The 22,462-nt window shown below is 36.6% G+C and overlaps 1 protein-coding gene across 2 annotated transcripts in view; it reads right to left on the bottom strand.

The window, feature by feature from the left end:
- The window catches only part of LOC145681628 (uncharacterized), a 127,639-nt gene that overhangs the window by 6,755 nt on the left and 98,422 nt on the right, over positions 1-22,462 (bottom strand). Inside the window, exons 4-5 of one of the 2 annotated variants that reach the window (XM_081753242.1) lie at positions 21,105-21,187; positions 13,196-13,349 (exon numbers count right to left, since the gene is read on the bottom strand). In XM_081753242.1, coding sequence (XP_081609368.1) covers positions 13,196-13,349; positions 21,105-21,187 — 237 coding nt within the window. Of the gene's footprint in view, positions 1-13,195; positions 13,350-21,104; positions 21,191-22,462 lie in introns of both variants that reach the window. The other variant, XM_081753241.1, reaches the window with a different exon arrangement.

Below are 22,462 nucleotides of genomic sequence, written 5' to 3' on the forward strand. Positions count from 1 at the left end.
TGGGGCACTTGTTTGGAAAAGTGTAAAAGATTTTTCAGGCTAGCCACCCTGAATGAGGTTTTCCTCATTCACACCAGGCATATGCCGGGATTGTACCTAACTTATAGATCCCAGGCCGCTTCCTTCCTTCCCAAATCCTTTTTCCATTCCCCGCATAGTGTGCCCGCCGATGGATGTCATCTTTCAAACGTGACGTGCTAAGTTGCCTTATATGCCGAAAGCCCAGAAATCTAAATCCTAAATCGCTGCTTTATGAATAAGTATGAAGGCACCTATAAAACAAGAATGCATTAACGCAGCACCTCTAAAATTTCGGAAGGAGTCTGTAACGTGACATTAATTAAATTCAGTGACGATGATAAAGTTTAGTTGATTCATCTTACTTTCGTTTATGGGTAAAATATTATCAAAATTTATTTGTGTGTATACCAGTTTCGTTAAATAGCCTTGAAATTGTCTCAAATCTGCTACTGAAGTACCGTGGTCCATATTCCCCGAGGATTTAGGCATAGTTCCTGTACGATTCAATTAACGACAGACTCCCCCTGGTCTTTTTACTGTTTGTAAGTTTTCATGTTAATATCCATATACTTCTTCAGACGAAAAGCAACCACTGTTGCATAAGAAACACTTTTTTACTGTAATTTCACTCGTAAGATGTCTTCCTTGTTTGTTTCGACATACTACGTTGCAGTAGTTTTGGTCCGTTTCCATGATTCTTATTTAGCTTGTCAAAATACACCATGAAACATTTGTTAATGAGAACGTGTCTTGCTGTGTAGTATACGACCAAACAATGCTCACAAAATCTCCAAAGGTAGATTATTTACCCTTCTAAAGGATAAATGGATCGGCAAATTCTTTATATCATTTGATAACATTCACAATCTAATCATGGGAAATTAATCAAGATTTTATAATAAATAATCCATTGTATGTTGGAATGATATCTTTACTCACTGAATAGTATCTGTCATATTAGCAGGAATATTTATCCCTATTTCCAACATTCATCCCTCGGGATTAAAACGCCGATAATGTTTGTTGGTTTCTCTCAAGGCAGTAACTTCAGATGTAATTATATTAAAACAAAAATATAGATAAAACAAACGGACTGAAAATGTAGATAAACAAATGTATCCATAACGAGAAAAAACTTTCAGTTCTCAGATCAGAGTTCCCTATTTCTAATTTACCCGTTTTTCAAAGGTATATATAAATGATTAACAGTGCCCAAAGGTGTCTGAACTAAAAATCATCAGAGAAAACTGTTTTCTTATCCTCGAAATTATATAAATCCAAATCTAATATGGTACATGGACAATACAGTTGATACAAATGATACTGCAATACTTTGTCAAATAACAATGACATTCCTCGTGCGTAGTTCGCGAGGAAACAAAAAAAAGCCAAAACCTAATGATGTTCAGGAATAACACTACTGATTAAAATGAAACTGATATTAAATTAATTTACAGGAAACACCAAAAACTCTATAATTGTCTTAGGAATAATGCCACTCCATATTCTGATACACTAACACGCTTGTTAATTTTCATTAGAAATACCATAAAATAAAATTGGACTTATCTCAAACTCTTTCCGTTGAATTTTAAAAAATAAATCGTTCATTTGAATTTTAAATTCTCAGATAATCAGATCAATAGGCTTCACAGGTATAAAGTTTGAAAATTATAATTTGATCTTTATATTGGTTGTTGATCAATCAAAGAGACAAGCTAATGTATCAGGTTGTTGGAAACCAATCGAACAGAAGTTACACATATTGTATAATATTAAAAAAAAAGATATCTATATAGAAAGAATATGGCATCATTTACTTCATTGATTACAAACTTAAGCGAAAAAAAAAAGAATTTGATCCTTTGATGGCCAATGCGACGCTGCAACATATTACAACTTACGATCACGTTTCAAGCACGTAATATGGTTCTTGCCTTACTGTGACATTAATATTTTGGAATGCCATCATTGAATTGAATCGATATATTTTCCAAAAAAAATATTCCTTAAAGGTTACTATCATATTCCTGTCCATATACACATCAATTACTGAATCATTACATCATACATTAGACTGGGTGTTCTTACCAAAATATGGTTCGTTGATTTCGCACGACATTCAAAATCAAAACATTGACTCATAATAAAATAATGTAAAATTTTTATTTTTCCATACGTATAGAGAAACTTCATGGTAGCAATGTCGTGATCGTATAAGTAATAATGTCGTGCTCATCGATATGTTCATCAGAATACCATTTAACTATAGTACAGAGTGTTACAACGTGTTCTTCCAATTTTAATCGCGTATAAGTTTGAAATGCGAAGGTATGGAACGTGTGCTGTTTCCTGCATCATGTTCATACATGCCTAAAGTTTTAACAATCATTAAACAGAGTTGAACGTGTGCCCAATCTGTATCACGCAGGATATCTAAGGGATGTTCCAGTTCGCCCACGTCCAGCTTAGTATGTACTCAGTTTCTATCTTCCAGTGCTGCGCCGACGCAAGCTCGCCCTTCCTGCAGGTCCTGCAATGGGTTCTTGAGGACCACATTTCTCACAGAGTTCTGAACAAACATACAAAAAAACCTAGTGGAATGGTGCTCGGGGACCATGTTGATAAGACAGTGCGTCATCCTCGACCTTACGAGAGACGGAAATATGTCGTAGAAAGCAAGTGATTAGGAATGTTTTTGTTCTGCAACAGAATGTGAGGTTGCTGATGTGCGACCTATGGAAATGCAAACTATTTCAACACGTTCAAATAAACAATCGCGCTTATGGACACCGCTGCAAAGAAAAAGTGTCTTACCACACGATGATTAAACAGTAAACTTTTACCTTTAGACTGTTGTTCACAATTCCACGTATAACGGAAGAGCTCTCCGAACCCCATACTCGCACATTGTGTTGGTTTACCATACTAGACAAATGGAAGCATGCTTCGTCCAAGAACGTTATCTTTGTCAGAAGGCGTGCGTCCTCGTCAATGTCATTTACGCGTATAACGTTAATTGATAATGATTTGCACTTTGGTCTATTGTCAGATTGAAGCGAATGCCGCAGCTGCAACTTTTAGGCCTGCAACTGTAGTCGTTTCTGCAGCACCATGTTAACTATTGTTTGTGATAGCTCCAGCTATCCTGACGCTTAACGGACTGATTTGGTTAGGCTTCCAAAAAATTCTTTTGAACCGTTTGATATCTGTTCACTTCTGCTGTGACTTTCAGAAATCAGCATCTACATGACACTTACGGTTTTCTTCAAACTCGCGCTCCACCCGCGGATTGGCGAACTTGATTGGGGGTGGGGAAGGGTCCGTAACTTGTCCAGAAGTTAGGCTGGAACTGCGTTTCACATTTGTTCTCTTTCCACTAATCCAAACACTGCGCAGTCTTTTTTGCTGGACATTTTTGTCAATGCCTCACCTGCAAAGACGAATGCAAAATCAAAAGGTTAGAGAAGAGCCACGGGACTTGAGTGACACGCTTTTTATCTTTCCACTAATACATACATTGTGTAGTCTTATGAGTAAAGTTCTTCAGTGCCTCACCTGGAATGATGATGACAGAAAGAAAAGAGTTTAGATAAGAGAGATTTGTTGGAAGTGTTTGTAAAGAACAGAAGTACAGACGTATGTGAACATTTTGTCGCAAATAACAATTTTCTTTTTATCCCTATTTCTGACTTACAATTCTGAAATATTGTTATGGAACACCTGGTATTTATTAATATTGATGCTGGAAATCTAAATATGATGCTGATTTTCAAGAACTGCATCGATGTACTGTAATACTATGCTGAAAAAATGCTGATGAAGTAAGGTTCATGAATTAACTGACGTTATTGGAACTTTGTATTTTCAGTGGTAACAAATTATGCAATTCAAAAAGGAGACAACACCAAGCAGAAATGTGTGACGTATCATAATTATTAAATTTAATCTGGCTAATACTTGTTTATTCTATACAAAAGATGAATTTATAGATGTATTTTCTATTCTTTAAGTAGCTATATATGACATAAAAATATTAATCGATCTAACACTTTATTACAGGAAATCGATCTAACTTTCAAAGGCTAGGATCAAGAATTGAACCCTCGATACTTTCCATTCTGTTCATTTCCAATGTTCCTGCTGTACGTAGCATTCTAGTATCCGGCATCCTGTATTTTCTGTAAAGAAAGATATGACCTTGATCTTATCACCTCCCAAATTTAAGTTATTAAAAATTTTACTCAAGAAAGGGGAGCAAGCATAAAGTAATAAACCAGTATTATAGTACAAGCATAACTAATTCACTTACATTAAAGAGGAGGGCACATGAAGTCCGTAACGTTCCACGTTATAGGTTTTTTAATTTTATACTCACAAAAAAGAAACGAGATGAATCGCAAGGTAAATGATGTAGTGCTCTACTATAATACGAAATTTCATAATTTGACAATTTCCAAAGTTTACGACCGATTGCAAATCAATTTATTATACATAACATTTTTATAGTACGTAGCAAATAGATTGCCTACGAAATATGACCTATATTTTAAGTTGCAGACATTAGTACGAATATGTAAGGATTAATCATTAATTTAATACTTAGACTTCTGCATTTCAACTCATGTAATAGGCCGATAAATATCATGAATTTATGTGTTTCGTTTAGACTGTTGAAAAGAATATAAACAAAGTGTGAGATACCGTGTGATATATAGTTTGTAATAGTAAAGCACACGAATAATGAGTTTCGTGGGTGTTTGTGATAACATTTGAATAAGGCATATATATATATATAATATTAATGTTTATTGTTGTAGTAATGTCTTTCACTTAGATTTTGATTTCATGTGAATTAACCTCAGAGATGTTAATTGTTCAGCAACTTTACTCTTAGGTCGTAACTTTTAATTTTTTTCGTAAGATAATTCTTTTGACCGCTCAACCACAAAATTTTAAATAATGTAAGTTCCATGTCAGCATGATGTATTCTTACAAGGGATTTAAAGTGTTTAATTGCGGAGGGATATAAATCACCAATAAAGTTCGGAAAGTTTAACCTCCTAATATGTTTTAATCTTATTAATATTACGATATATCGTCACAATAAATGTATTGTATTTTGGAAATGTATTTACAATTCCACAGACAGTTTCTTCCTCTAGCATTAACTGTGGCTCTGTTTCAGTGTACTCTACTTCCTTATGCACGAAATGAACAACCGTTTATGTTCCACGATACGTCTCTTCCGAAAGTTTAAATGAAGGAGTTAGTGTATCACATGTTCTGGACCCATATACACGTCCATTACGGAATAAACCCTTATGAAAGAAGAGGATACCCGAAGTAAATAACCTAATAAATGCATATTTTTCTCCATTATACTTATAAATGCATACTTATAAATGATAAAGAGCTTAATCGGACATTACTTTTTATGATCCCACGTTACCATAAAATTTCACAACTTCCAAAATTTCACAAGTTCCATAAACATCGTATTTGAGAGTTTTAAATAAAGTGATTTAATGTATCCCTGTTCTGGACCCCTATACTGATTCCAAATGTAAGAAAACTAACAAAAATAATGCATTAGATTAAAAGTGTTGTAAAGTTACGTTTATTTCCGTTTTATACCCCTGAAATGGAACAAGATGGACTTCAAACATCTAGATGTATATACCAGTGTTGGGCAAATTTCAATTGAATTAACAATTAACAATTAATCTGTAAATTTAATTGTTAATTGCAATTAACAATTGAAATAAGTAATGGTTAATTGTTAATTGTAGTTGGCCATTAAAAAAGGAGAATCAATTGCAATTGATCAATTGATTGAAAGTAATTGCAGTGGAAAGTAATTGCAATTGAATTCTGTAATTCAATTGCAATTGCAATTAATTGGCAATTGATTCAATTGCAATTGATTTCCACAGCAATTACTTTCAATTGATTGATCAATTGCAATTGATTTTCACTGATTAATTTTCAACACTGTAGTTCAGAGAGGACGTGGGGCAATGAAAACTTTAGCCACGACCAATTGACTCACCACCCATCGTGACCCACGACCCACCGTGACCCACTCTGACCCACCACCCACCATAAATCACTCTTACCCACTGTGACCCACAGACCCGCCAAAACCCATTGTCATCAACTCTGACCCATGATTCACGCCCTCTTCTCTACTGACTAAAGAGTTTAAACTTGTAATAAAACAAGCCTATAAAATTATCACTCATCGGAGTTTGAATTTCTACGATCAATCGCTCAAGCATCGCACTAATACAATAACAGCGGATCTGACCTTTCTAATATAAATAAAATAGTTTGTTCGTGTGTCTGTGTGTCTATCTTTGTGCGGCCTGTGAACGGGACGAGTGGACCGAAAGTTTTCAAAATTTGGTCACGGGTAGCTTGGTCTAGGCCCCAGACCAAGACGAAGAGTTTTTTTTTTTTTAATTCCTTACTATGGGGTCTCCAGGAGACGTTTACCGGGACCGGCCTGGGGACCAGACAAGTCGACCGAGAGTTACCAAATTTTGGTCAAAGATACCTTGGTCCAGGTTTCACACCAAGGCAAAGCTTTTTCGAAAAAATTCGAACCAGGGGGTCTCAAGGGGGCGTTTACCGGGACATGTAAAAGTAGTAGAAAATGACCGATATCAGTGTCGATTTCATAGTTTTCGCGGTCGCTGAGATCAATGGTGAAGCTCCAATCGCATTAACTTCCAAATTCACCGTATTCTGCTACGGGTCGTGGGTCAATGGGGGGGAGGGGGGAAATACCGAAACGTACAAGTAATCCAAAATGACCGATATTAGTGTCAAATCCATAGTTTTCGCGGTTGCTGATATCAATGGTGACACTACCATTAGCGATGACTTTCAAATTCATCCACCGTTGTATGCGGGCCTTGGGTCACCAGAGGGGGGAATTCCGAGACATGTAAAAAAATAATCGATAATGACCGATATTAATGTCAAATTCATAATTTTCGGGGTAGCTGAGCTCATTGGTGAAACTCAAGACCGCGTTTACTTTCACATTTAGCCCCCATCAGATAAGAAACGGGGGCATTATGAAGGGGATCACGAGACATGTAAAAATAATCCACAATGACCGATGTCAATTCCGTAGTTTTCGCGGTGGCTGAGATTAATGGTGATACTTTCATTAGCGATGATTTTCAAATTTAGCCAGCATTGTATGCGGGCCGGGAGTCACCGGGGGTGGGGAATTGCGAGACATGTAAAACTAATGGAAAGTGACCGATATTAGTGTCAAATCCATAGTTTTAGCTGTCGCTGAGATGAATGGTGATACTTCCACAGGCGTTGACTTCCAAATACAGCCCCCATCGGCTGCAGACCAGAGGCATTGTTTTTTTCAAAATTGGAACCAGAGGATTATAGGGATTTTTACCGGCATATGTAAAAAGTAGTAGAAAAGGGCAGATGTTAGTGTCACATTCATAGTTTTCGTGGTATTAGTTGGGGGTTGGTGGGGGCCAGAGGAGATTGTTTCACAATACGAACCAAGGGGGTCTGAGGGGGTGTTCACCGGGACATGTAAAAGTAGTAGAATTTGTGTCGAATCCATATTTATCGGGGTTGCTCAGACGTATAGTGACACCCCCGATAGTGTTTACGTTCAAATTCAGCCCCATCGGCCTTCCCAATGAAAGCACATGTACGTTGTTGGATATATATTCACACAAAATATATCCAATGTTAGAAATGTTTCTTAATTGTTCTCCCGTTGTTCAATTTGTTTACATTGATATTTTATCTGATCCGTGCGAAGAACGGGTATAACAGCTAGTACGAAATGGTAAAGTGTTTGTTATGGACCAAATTACAATGAATTCAATTATATATAAATAGATAATTATTATAATTATAACTAATAAATATTTCCTTGTTGAATCATAGAGCTCCTCCGTGGCTAAGCGGTTAGCGTACGCGCCTTTGGCGTGGGAAACCCGGGTTCGATTCCCTGCGGGAGCTCATGTGGTTCGGATTCCACGTTAATCAGTAGGTCCATGTCTCATATAGCCTCGCTGCTGACCGGGACGTTAAACCCCAAAAGAAACTCAAAATCAAATCAACTTGTTGAATTATACATATTTTTCAGTGGAAAAATGAATACAATTTAAAAGTCCCAAATCAACGTAAAGTAGACCAACTTAAAGGAAAAATGTATAAAATTTTCCATATAATTAAGCTTACAAACTTAAAATTTCCATGTAATTAAGCTAAATTACCATTTTTGTGTCGTTTTGTGCGCCTATTTCCTCGTTTTCTGCGTCACCGGAAATGGGTCCTACAAATATGGCGGAACAAGTTAATGTTGTTCCGTCAGGAACGATTTCGAGGTTGTTTCCTTCACATCGTCTTGTGCGTGTTTTCTACCGTTTTGTAAGCCTATTTCCACGTTTTGTGAATCAATGGTAGTGGGTCAAAATGGGCATTCAATGTGGGAAGAAAACTGATCCACTCTCCCACCAGTATCGAATTTCAAGGTCGCTTTTTTCGCATTGTTTAGTGCATATTTATACCGTTTCTGCGCATACTTTCACGTTTTGTAGGCCAACGAAAGTGGGTCAAAAGTGACCTACAAATATGGCAGAGAAAGACATATTCATTCCACTTTCAAGGTCCATTTTGACCCTCTTCCACTGATGCACAAAGCGACACAAATCATGTATAAAAAGTGTGAAGGAAACGACCTCATTTGATGGTGACGGAACAGCATTAAGTTATTCCGCTATACTTGTAGGCCATTTTGACCCATTTTTGTTGTCGCACTAAAGTGGAAATAGAAGCACTAAAGTGGAAATAGGAGCACAAAACGGTACAAAGCAGGCACTATACGATGCGAAAGAAACGACCCCCCAAATTCGATAGTGGCGGAACAATGGCTCTAGTTTCTCGGACCATTTTGACGCATTTCTGGTGATGCTCAAAACGTGGAAGTAGGCGAACAGAACGGTACAAAATACACACTAAACGATGCGAAAGAACCAACCCCGAAATTCGATAGTGGCGGAATAGTGAGCCATTTAACTCCCACTTTAAAGGCCCGTTTAACTCACTTCCGGTGACCACAAGACGAGGAAGTAGGCACAGAAAACTTTTAAAAAAATAATCACTAAACGATGCGAAAGAAACGACCTAGAAATTCGATAGTGTCGGAACAATGGGTCATTTTGGTCACACTTTGGACGTCCATTTTCACACACTTCTGGTGACGCGCAAAACGTGGAAATAAGAGCACGAAACGGCACGAAACATTCACTACTCGACGCGAAAGGAAGGACCACGAAATTCGGTAGGTATAGTGGTGGAGCAGTGGGTCATTTTCGTCCCACCTTCGAGGCCCATTTTGACCGTCTTCCAGTGACGCACAAAACGTCGAAATACGCGCACAAAAGGGTATGCAATGTGAAATTAACGACCTCGAAATTCCATAGTAGCGGAACAGTGTGTCATTTTCGTCCTACCTTGGAAGCCCATTTTGACCCATTTCTGGTGACGCACGAAACGTGGAAATGGGGGCTCGAAACAGCACGAAAATTCAGTAGTCGATGCGAAAGGAAGGATATCGAAATTCGGTAGTGGCGGAGCAGTGGGTCATTTTCGTCCCACCTTCGAGGCCCATTTTGACCGTCTTCCAGTGACGCACAAAACGTCGAAATAGACGTACAAAAGGGTACGCGATGTGAAATTAACAACCTCGAGATTTAATAGTGGCGGAACTCTCGGTCATTTTCGTCCCATCTTGGAAGCCCATTTTGACCCACTTTCGGTGACGCACTAAACGTGGAAATAAGGGCACGAAACGGCACGAAAATCCACTAGTCGATGCAAAAGGAAGGATATCGAAATTCAGTAGTGGCGAAACTCTTGGTCATTTTCATCCCACCTTCCAGCCCATTTTGACCATCTTCCAGTGACGTACAAAACGTCGAAATAGGCGCACAAAAGGGTACGCGATGTAAAATTAACAACCTCGAAATTCGATAGTGGCGGAACAGTGTGTCATTTTCGTCCTACCTTGGAAGCCCATTTTGACCCATTTCTGGTGACGCACGAAACGTGGAAATGGGGGCACGAAACAGCACGAAAATTCAGTAGTCGATGCGAAAGGAAGGATATCGAAATTCGGTAGTGGCGGAGCAGTGGGTCATTTTCGTCCCACCTTCGAGGCCCATTTTGACCGTCTTCCAGTGACGCACAAAACGTCGAAATAGACGTACAAAAGGGTACGCGATGTGAAATAAACGACCTCGAGATTTAATAGTGGCGGAACTCTTGATCGTTTTCGTCCCACCTTGGGGACTCATTTTAACCCACTTCCCACGACGTACAAAACGGAAGTAGACGCACAAAACGGCACAAAACGATGTGAAGGAAACAATCTCGAAATTCATTGGTGGCAGAAGAGCAATAACTTGTTCCGCCATATTTGGAGGCCCATTTTGACCCACTTCCGGTGATGCACAAAATGTGGGAATAGGCGCATAAAGCGACACAAAAGATGCAGAACAAAGTACCTTGAAATTCGTTGGTGGCGGAACAAGTTAATGACGCCGTGAGCACCAATATAAGTATATACTGTAGTTCTTACCAGTTGGCGCGGTGGGTCAGTGGTAGAGCGTTCACCTCCGGTGCTTGAGGTCCCTGGTTCGATCCCAGCTCGCGCAGTTTGTACTTTGTGGTGGACAAACACCGTGCTCGTGGATTTTCTCGGGGTTCTCCCACTTTCTTCATTTCATTCATTTCCTATCATCACCGTCTCCTTTTGCCTATCCGGCATAAGCGTGAGACGTAAAACTAAAGATTTCTTATCATTTTTTGTAGTTCTTACCATCAAGGCTGAGAACTGCACGGTCCAATTTTTTAGCCAAAGTAGAAGCCCAACCGGAATAGTGATGTCAACCGACTCGGCTTGGTTCAACTGAGCGTACAGTTTGAGCTGGCTTGGTTGGGATTACCCATCGACTGGGCTCAATTGAGCCAATGGCTTGAACCGGCTCGGTAAAGACGAGTCATCGGCTCGGCTCGATTGGAGCCAATAGCTCGAACCAGCTCCGTTGAAACGAGTCCATAGGCTGGGTTCGAGTCAGCTCAACTGAGCCGATGGCTCGAACGGGCTCGGTTGGGGTAAGCAATCAGCTCAATTCGGCTCGGCTCGTGTGAGCCATCGGCTGGAGCTGGCTCGGTTGGATGAGCTGTTGGCTCGGCTTACTTCTCGGTTCGGCTCGATTAGTGAATAAGCTGTGAGCGAGCCGCTTGAGTTGTTGACAACCCTAAGCCCGGGTCGAGCAGTTTTGAACATGTTTGGCTGGAGTCCCATAACTTCTAACAATTTTTGGCTCGAGCCCGAATACTTGCTCCTCCTGAACTCAAACCAAGAACCTCGTGACCGATGTCCTTGCCTCCTGAAGATTTCTTGACGACCAAGATTGACAGTCAACTAATTTTTAGTATTCCGATACAAACCGCCTATATTCCATGTTTATACAGGTACACGGTGTTATAATGATAATTAATTATAGTAGTAGTAGTAGTATCATTGATTATTATATTGTCTATGTAGGATACTTGAAGATAGTAGTACTTGGAACTACACAAAGGATTTAGCTCGAATTGGCTCGACTCGACTGGAAACTCGATCCGAATTCGAGTCGAGTTGGGGGAAATTTTTCGAGCCGAGATCTCAAGTCGAGCTCAAAGATGTCTGCTTCGAGTCGAGTCGAGTTTTAAAGAAAACTCGCTCGAACTCGCTGGTGCCCATTCCTATTGTATGCATGACGGGCATATAGAGTTCTTTCGAGGGGGATAGAACCATAAACATAATATATTTTAAAAAATACTTAGTTTCCTGGCTTTCTTCCCAGGGGGGGGGGAAGGGATGGTAGGTATCCAGCATTTCTTATAAGTACCTTATTTGAAATATGTAAAACAGTAACAAGTGGACAATACAATATACACACATCTTCTTATCTTCAGTTTTAATTGCTGATTTCAATTGCAATTAACAATTACAATTAACAATTACAAGTTTCAATTGTCAATTGCAATTAACAATTGAATGTTTCAATTGCACCCTTTGCAATTGACAATTAACAATTAAAAGTTTCAATTGCCTGGTGACCAATTAACAATTAACAATTGACGAAAATTTAATTGCAAATTTTATGATTGAATTCAATTGCAATTGAAATTAATTGTCAATTACAAATTGAAATCAATTGCAATTGAAATCAATTGCAATTGATTTTCAGAGCAATTACTTTCAATTGATTGATCAATTGCAATTGATTTCAATTGATTTTGCCCAACACTGGTATATACCCTGGTCCTATATGCCATTTCGAAGAGGACCCTGGTACCCATTCCATGGTGGTGGTCGTTCTGTGTACTCCTTGACTATAGACTTTGGACCAATGACCTACAGGCGTAAAAGTTAACTCAATTTGTATGAGAACTATTGTTTTCGTATAAGTTAAATCTAGGTTTGAGAGTATGCTTCTTTTCGTCATTGAAGTTGTACATATTAATCTAGTTGTGCGTTTCATTATTCATTTAAGTTTGATTTTAGATAACTTCAAATACTTCATTGGAATAAAACTGTTGAAGTGATGGACTATTCATTCAATAACCCCCAGATTTGTACTGGAATTCGATACTACACCAGGGGTGCAAATAACCATTCGCCCAGGATGAGTGGTTCATAGGTACGGGCGAGTATTTAATAACATAATAAAGATAAGTAAATTATTTCTAATATGGGATGTGAGTTAGTAGCTTTTCTCTTGGACTAGTAAAATTTTGTTGTTAACTTGCATCCTTGTACTACACAGTATATCACTCATGTGTAGATCGAATTTTTAGTAGAACGTAGGAAATGATGTAGAAATAAAAAAAATCTTTTTTCCATTTCTCTTCACTCTTTTCGTAAAGCTGATGATTCAGTTTCTTCTTACGAACGGATTCAGTTCCTTTCACAATGATATCGCAATTATAGAGTGATTTACCAGTAAATACTGTTTTGTTTTCACAATATTTTTATTGAATGTGTTCTGTATAGCAACGCAAAAAACGAGTACTAATAATAATAATAATAATAATAATAATAATAATAATAATATAAGTATCGTACCGATATAAAGAACTGCTAGAAGCACTAAGACACCTCCATCTTGACCGTCAGAAGATGTAAAGGCAATTTTTGCCGTTATAAGACAAGGTCCAACTATCTGGGCTTGAATTATTACCTGCGTGAGTGCCCAAGGCAGAAGACAGGCAGGACGTTCCTGTAAAGAAAGTGAGACAAGTATCTTTCAAAAACCGTTGTGGTTTATGCAAACATCGCCAGCCTTTTGCTTATAATGTATGTGGGTAACACAAATTCCTAATAGCTTCTCTACTTCGCTACATTCACTAGAACAGTGCAACATGTAACCAACTTCACCTCCAATCCATTTGAATCATACTTCATTATTAAATGGAAATAAAGTTTTGACTCGACTACGGTAGGTCCCATAGTTTTGAAGCTATGTACCTTTAAAGCTCTTTTTTTTTGTATTCGGAGGATATAACTCCTAAAGGAAGCACTTGTTTACCCAGGTTGGTGTATATTTTTTTTCTTATCTTTTTGCCAGGAATCACCTTCCAAAAATTGTCGTTTTTTTAAAAAAAAAAACATGTATAAACTGCAAACAGTTGTTTATTTCTCATACCTTAATTTCAAGCCATTAATTTATATCATTCTAGAACCAAAAGTAATTATTCCAGTTAACGAAATGCCATACATTTATCCTTAACTTTTAATACCTCGATCAAAAGGCGGGATTGATTAGTTAGTTTGTATTGGCACACCTATTCCCAACCCGTGTTTCAAAGCTACAAGTTTTATATTTTTTAAAAAGTCATGTGCAGCTAGATACCTAACGTTGCACACTATACGTAGAGGTATCAGTAAAAAACATTACATATATCCAGCTTTTTGGAGAAAGTAGTTGATTAATGACTTTAGAAATTATATTTAATAGGCGACGACATACTCCTTGAAGCAAGTTTTCATGCCTTGTTAACTATAGTTGTAAATCCAACATTTTCTGAGCTGTAAATGAGACACTGAAGATGATTTGAAATCAAACAAATTATGTTTGAGTTCCATCGTGGTTAAGCGGTTAATGTTCGGCGTTGGACACCTGGGTTTGATTTGGTTTCGGAAAGTCAGGTCATTCGGTTTCTACGTTAATCAGTATGTCAAGACTCATGCAACCTCGTTGTTGAAAGGGATGTCAAACTCTTAATCAAATCCAATCATATTAATTTTACTTTAATCTTTTGTCAGATAAGAGAAATGTCATAGATGTGTGAGTGTGGGTATTTTCCAGCATAACCATGGATGCATGGGAAAATTCAAACATGGCACATGACGTACAATTTCGAGACATATCATTAGGGTAAGACATCATTAACACATCCTTCAAGAGGTGAAAAAAGGTTACATTAGTGTTAAATGCTTTGTTTTTCAAGTAGCATATTTGTATAATGATATCTCCAGTGGTATTAAAGTTAACTCCCTCAATGAATTGAAGGGTAGGAATGGTAAAAATAAAAAGTGCAGAGTGCTCAATATTAGTGTTGTATCCATAGTTTTCGGTTGAGGAAATTTGCTGTTCCATTTGAAAATCCCTTGAAAAATATGAACTGTCCCAAGCTGGGTGTTTCTAATATAATTTTGATTATTAAGAGTATTTTATTTTGTTTAAAAATATGTAGCAAAATCATATTATGTTTTGAATTCTTAGTATTACACTCTCATTGAAATGGATAAAATAAGGAGGAAAGATAATTACGTTATTTACATAAACCTATTCTCTCCGTGGGCGCGACGGGCAATTCAGCTCGTATAAATAAGTGAAAATCAGCAGGGATTAATATGAATCAGTCTTAAACAAATCATCTATGCTGTGTGGGTTCCCAGGTCGAATGCAGGCTCTTACGATTTATGATTTGTGTTTGACTAAAAGAGTGGAGGGATTTCTTATGGTTTCACCTTTCCTTCTACTTTCTTTATTCCAACACTGTCCTTGTTACTACTATCATATTTATTATTATTATTATTATTATTATTATTATTATTATTATTCTGCATTTTGGCGGTTCCTGGGACTAACGAGGGTTTTGCTCATAATTTTTAGTTTTTGCATGGAAATCTTCCTTCCTAGTTTCTCGATTTTCAGCGTCCATTTTACTTCCCAATATTTCCTTCTATTTACCAAATCATCGATCACCTGTGTTCTTTCTATTATTCGCTTTCCTTTCATCTTCCATTCTATGGCTGTAGGAAGAAGACAATTACTTCACAAGGTGTGTCCAATCCAATTGGCCTTTCTACAAAGGATGATGACTAGAAGCGTCATCTTCTCTCCTATCCGTTTCAAAACATCTTCGTTTGTTACTCTTTCTGTGCATTTTAACTTTGTTTTCCTCCTTTAATACACTTCGAAGCTCTATAAATATTTCTTCTCTAATTCCCATAATATCCAAGTTTCTGACCCATAAAGAACAATCTTTAGATATAGAATTTGATCAATTTATTCCTTAGTTCAATATGAAGACTGCTAAATAACTATGGCTTTCTCTAGTTTAATGCATCTTTCACTATGACAATTCTCGACCTGAACTCCTTGGTGCAGTACGTGCCTTTGGTAAACGTACTTCTCAGATATTTGAAATGGTCGACATCTTCAAGTACTCTTTATTCTACTCTGACCTGTTTGGACGCATTTTCAGGATATATTATCTTGGCTTTCGATTTTTCGATGTTGATTTGCATTCCATATAGTCTCGTAGTACTAACTACTTCGTCAAACACCTTCTGTAGTCTTTCTTCGATTCTAGCTATAATAACCATATTATCTGCATACCTGATCTTGTTAATGATTTGCCCTCCAATCTTCAAATCTTCAATTTCATAATGCTTGCTTTAGTAACCGTTCACTGTAAATGTTGAATAATTGGCGTGGCATACTACACCCTTGTCTCACTTCTCTCTAAATCTACACATTATTGGTTTTTAATTCTAACTTAACTAATTGTCCTACATACAGGTTGCGAATGAATCGTCGGCCTGTCCAGTTGACTCAATTTTTTAAAGTATTTGGAGAGGTTTCGTCAAATTGACCCTGTCGAAAGCTTTCTGCCAGTGTATGAAGCACAAACACAACTATTCTTTTACGTCAACAGCTCGTTCTGAAACGATTCTCATCAACCCAATGGTATCTCAGTTGCCCTTTCCCTTCCAGATTCCAAATTGAACTTTTCCCAAAATATCATCTATGTTACTTTCCAGCCACTTGTTAACTATGCGCAAAATTATCTTTCCTGGTTGAGATATAAGGTTAATAGTTCTGTGATCCCTCAGTTCTTCCCTTCCTTTTTATCGGGAATTGCAATCATTGTAATATCAAGAAAATCCTTTGTCCATTACACATCCTCAGATCTTGCTCATAAGTGAATTCAGTTCTTTCATTGCATTGTTTCCTAATACCTTGAACAAATCTTCTAATATGTCGTCGTCTCCAGTGGTCTACCTCCCTCGCATATCATTGATGGCATATACCACTTCACCATTCAATGTATTAGATTCTTTTTCTTCATCATCACTTCTTCCTCTGCTTCGATGGCAATATCGTTTGGACGATTCCTGTATTAATGCAGATCATTCATGTATTTCTCCCGAACTCTATGGTCATTGGGTAAATGATCTTGTTCATCTCCGATTCCATACGTGTTTATGCATTTGTTAGCTATCCTTCTTAATGCTTGTGCTTTCTGATACACCGAATCATATCTGCCGCGCCGTTAAAGTTCCACTACTTCTTCACAATCTATTACATGTACCTTTCTTTGTGTTTTTTCGTCTCTATTCTCAAATCATTATTCTGTCCTCTCTATTCATTGATTTCCGTGGTTTACGCTCTTTGGTTCGTCCAACTTCTTAAACATTGCTTCAGTTATAAATGGTTTTCTCAGTGTTTTTTTTTATTTTACGAATGGTATTGTGTAGTGTTACAAACAGAATCTGCTCAACTTTTCCCAAACTATTTTCCTTAACATTGGATAAATACCAGTTGAACATTCATTTTATAACTGTGAAACATGGCAACTTTGAACTCCTTCTGAATTATAATTGCAAATTAGAACATTACACAACGTGGAAAAAAAATCCTTCGAATTAAGATTTCAATTTAATGACATAAAATGCACTTATAACAGAATATGAAAGAAACACTGAATGAAAGCAGTGTGATTAATATAAGGTATTACTCTCGAGTATTAACTTTAATAAATAACAACAAATTTCGCTAATATTGCCCATAGGAATTATAGTTCCTTAAACTAGCTCCCAAATAATAATAATAATAATAACAATAATAATCATAATATAAGAATCACTCTTGTATTTTCCATTCATTCAATATCCAGAAGCGAAGACATAAAGAATTTCCAACTATCTTCGAATTTCTAACACTAGTCTCTGAAAGACAGTTCGGGTTCTTTCAACATGAACTGTACCGATTCCAGGTACTCAAGAATTTCCTTAAAAATGGTCCATTTTCCTTACATATTTGGCTCTTACAAGGTTGATAATCTGAATTAACATTCCTGTATGTATATCGTAATTTACTTGACTTTATGGCGTAAAATCAAAACATAGCTACTACACATGAAACTAATGTGATCTAAATTGTTATATTTGAAAGTTGGTTTGTATTTGAAATATAAAATTATATAAATAAATAAATAATAGAGAGAGCGAGCGAGAGAGAGAGAGAGAGAAAGAGAGAAATCAAAGTAAAGGTGAACCAAAACTACAGAAGAATAAACGTGATAACTAATTGTCTACTTTTCGTGATTTGTTATATGCTTCCCTGCTAATTCGAGTGTCGTTACAATGTGTTGTCCTTCGGTAACATCCCTTGGAGACTAAAGGAACAAGTACTTTATAAAGATCCTATAGAAATCAAACGAAGTGATCAATAATATTAAAATATCCTCATTTCCTGGAATGTAGCACATCCTATCCATCTTTTCCATAGGAGGTAGAAATGAAAGTATGTAATTGCTTTTCCAAACGATTTGAAGATTTTAAGAGTGAAATTAAAATGGCATTTACTTCTACTGCCAGTGTTCAAATTTTCATCCAACCACAAAGTTATATGTTTGAAGACAATAGAACATAATAAATGTAAACAATGGTAAATTCCTTATAATGTACCATGTTCTACGAAGATTTTTTCTATGCTTCCTATTATGATATTTAATGTTTCCTTTCTGATTTCAAGATGCCACGTTGACAACCTTTGGGATATTTCGCTGTAACATCATGCATGGCCTAACTCTTTCACCACCATATCTGTCTAATTTAGGTGTTAGATGATGAAGGATACATTAAAATATCCCTAACTCAGGAACCATACACAGTAGGAGAATAACGAACTGCTGTGGCTCAGTGGTAGAGTGTTCACTTATGATACATGGGTTCCTTGGTTCAATGTAAGCTCGCGCAAAGTGAACTTTGTGGTGGATAGCACTGTGTATCTCGAGTTTCTTCCGTTTCCTCACACTTTCATCATCTCACCATTTCACTCATTTCTTATAATCACTCCCTCCTTCAACTTAGCTGGTATAAGCGTAGGATGTAAAACAAAAATTTCATTTCACTTTTACAGTAGGAAAATAATGTGTGCTCAGTTGCATCTCGTTGCACCTCTCCACAATTTGGAAATATTTTGGTGGTCACTATTGGCATAGTGAAGATCCAGTCAAATTTAATTAAAAAATTCATTGGAAATGCACCAGAACTGTTAACTTGAAGGTAATGTTTAATCAAATTAGACCAAATTGAAAAACCCACGAATTGAAACATGCCATTCTCACTACCAAATCGCTTTAATAAATGTGGTATAATATAAATAAAGGTGTGAAAGTACTTATAGTGTGCTAGCACTTACAGTTTTCTCGTTTCTTTATACAACTTAAAAGTAACTTTCACAAAAGTAACTTTCACAATTCGACCCGTTCACTTATAGCTCAAGACACATTTACAGATTTCGGATGACCTGTTTTTTTTTTTTCTTGATATAATATACTTTCCTAGTTGTTCCATATAAATATAATTATTATGTAATTAGCGCTTTTCGAGTTAGACCGTGTATCATCTGAACAGATGAAGTATGGCAATTATGATCAGCTGACTTCATTATGTTTATACACGCACATAAAGACAACAGAAGTACTTCGATTTTGATGGTTTTCCTATTGTTTTAAAGATTGTGTTATGTAGATAATACTATATACATTTCATTAGAATCTAATTGTGGTATTTAGAGCTATACCATAAACACCTCACGAAATGCATTATGAAAACCATAATTGACCAACTTTAATGGCTGTATGTTCATACGGAACTCCGAAATAAATGCGAGGAACATAATGACTTTGCTTTTGTTTGAAGCGATATATCTCCTAGATGATTCCGTGTTAATTTCGCGAAGATCTAAGAATATATTTTGAAGTAAACCATGAAATCATTTAATAACTAACAGTGTTAATATCATAGTTCACCTACTTTATTGTGTAAACATTCACGTACAACTTTCACACAGATATATCGAACTTATTTATGCCTTTTAGTTCTTAAGTTAGTAGTTTTTTAATACTTTTTCTTCGGATCCTTGTTACTTTCCAAGATGAGCTAGACCATGAAACTTCTCAAGAGCTGACAGTGTTAATGTCATGTGTATAATCACCTACAATTGCGAAACTCATTAACCGATTACAAAAATGCGTATCCACGTAATTTTTGTATTGCAACTCATTTTAATATATCCTACTGTTAGTTTAGGTGTGCTAATAACTATTGATTAGGGTAATTAGAAAGTAGAAAAATCATTGGAAAAACAAACCTCTTCATTATCTAATGAAAAATGTAAAAGAATGATTTTTTAAATAATATTAAGCGACTAAAATTATACCGTCAGAAGGCAGAAAGTAATGAAACTAAAAAGCAAGAAATAATAGTGCAGGAAAGCAGTACTTTTTTTGTCTTTTGCTACGTGCGCTATTGATAAGCTCAAAACTCTTGGTTTTCTCTTTAGTTTTAGATGCATTCGCCGAAGACAAGGTATCATGGCATAAGACGGAGAAAAAGACTTACGGACACAAGACCTGAACCAAACCTGACAGGCTTGTACGAGGACAAGATGAACTAGCAACTGCATTCCGTATGTACTACCTGCATACTGCAGAAGATGGTTGAGAAATGTGAAACATGTATTTCGCGCTCGAATTTTTGGCTCAAGAATTCTTAAATACAAAAGTGTGTAATAAGATTATGTCATGTATGTGTATATACATTTAGTATTGTCATTGGTTGGAACTTAAATCATAGAAAATTATTTTTTGTATAGTCCATAAGAAGTACGAATTTAAAGTTTGTGTTACATCAACGAAGTTAAATTATACTAGTGTGCAAAACTTGAGGATGAAAGTAAGTTTTCAATGCTGTGCCACTTCAAATGGTAGTTTACTATATACTACAGGAAACAAAATAAGAAAAATTGCAGTTTTATATAGAAACAATAACTTACACTGAAAACATGCGGCTCGTGACAGCGCCAGTGATACTACAAAGAAGTGAAATGATCCTTTGGACGGTATCTAAGTTGCAGAAGTGACAGGTATGTTTACTCACGAGATGTAGAATTGAAATTTTCAATGGCGCCAATCCAATCCAAATGCAGTAAGATGTGTTTTCAGTAATCAACACAGTCATCATTCCAACTGGCAATAAATATCACGTGGACTCTACCAGAGTTGGATTTTTTTTCATACATACTAATTAAAAGATGCAGGCTGCATTATTGAGTAAGTACTATTGAAATTAAATCAGTAAGATAGATTGAAATATATTAATTACTTTCCTTAGTGATTAGTGTTTCATTTCCCTTCCCTTTTTTAAATGAACCTGATAGATGAGAGATACTTACCTCGTACGCTCCAACAAGAAGTAGAAAAGAGACTACTGTACCCAATCCATGGGAGACAAAGGCAAAGATGATAGCTATTTTAGCTGCTGTAAAAAAGGGAATGTGTAAAGTAGAAGATAGTAACTAACTGAATTAGTTTTACTATGCTAATAAAAGTAACCAAATGTAATAAGGGGTGGAGAGCACTGTGTTCGAATGGTACACTGTCGTATTACATATTCTTTTTACATATATCTGATAATATGTTGTTATTTATTCATTTTGTAATTATTCGTAACATCGTAATTTGCCCAATGCTCTATGTAAAGAACAATGTGTAGTTCGTATCAGTGTCGGGGCTACAGGAGTGCCTTACTCAAAAACATAACTGTCATTGACATGTACCAGAGTATTGAGGAAAAATACTACTAGGTTCTGAAAATTTTGTGTTCAATATTCAACGTATACATGCTAAGGTACACTTTTGATAATGAGGGCACCACTTTTCTGGATAACTATCAGAAATGTATAATGATTTTTGAATCCATGATCATTCTAATGTTCATTCAGAAACTACCAACTAACCAATGGCGGATTCACACACGCATATAAAAGGCTGTGTGTGTCATATAGATAGATACGTTATAAATTGATCATGATTATAGAAAGGATAGTAATTCGATTTGGAAAGCATAAAGAAGATAAATGAATAGACAAACACGAGGTTGCGTGACAGTGATGGATCACATAATTGCTTGCTATTTGCTGGTTTACGTCATCGCTCCATTTGCCCAGAAGCAATATAATGACGCAATTAATAGTGTATAAAACCACGATCTACAAATCAAGATTCTCGTGTAGCAGACAAAATACTCGATTTCAGGCCAAAAAGGTCGATCTCTCTTGGAATATATATAACTCAATCAGCCTCACTTCCTGACGATTGCACTCTACATTAACCAAAGACAGAGGCCCAAGACAGAGGTCCAGAGCCCGTACGCTAACCGCTTAGCCACGAAGGAGCTCTCTGATAAGACAATGTTAAAACTAGAGGAAAGGAACAAGATTCAGAGATTTGACTGGACTAACCATTCATCCTACTTTATTTTTCTTCACAACAACAAATGTCCAGTAGATTTTATGAACTAAAGATTGACCCCTTCTGCTCAAAAACACAAAACATGCTTTGTTGTGTATTATGATATACTAAAGGAATAACTATTATCAAAATTTCAGATTTTTCAAACCAGGCCCGTTGGAGATATAGGACAGTGAAATATACTAAATTGGAATAATTACCCAACTTTACGATTCTTTTTCATGCCTTTGGGAGCAGCTACAGGTGAGTAAATGTTTGTGTAACGTATCATCCCAGACTA

Source organism: Thermobia domestica, chromosome 3 (genome assembly GCF_964235325.1).
Source record: "Thermobia domestica chromosome 3, izTheDome1.hap1.1, whole genome shotgun sequence".
Lineage (NCBI taxonomy): Eukaryota > Metazoa > Arthropoda > Insecta > Zygentoma > Lepismatidae > Thermobia > Thermobia domestica.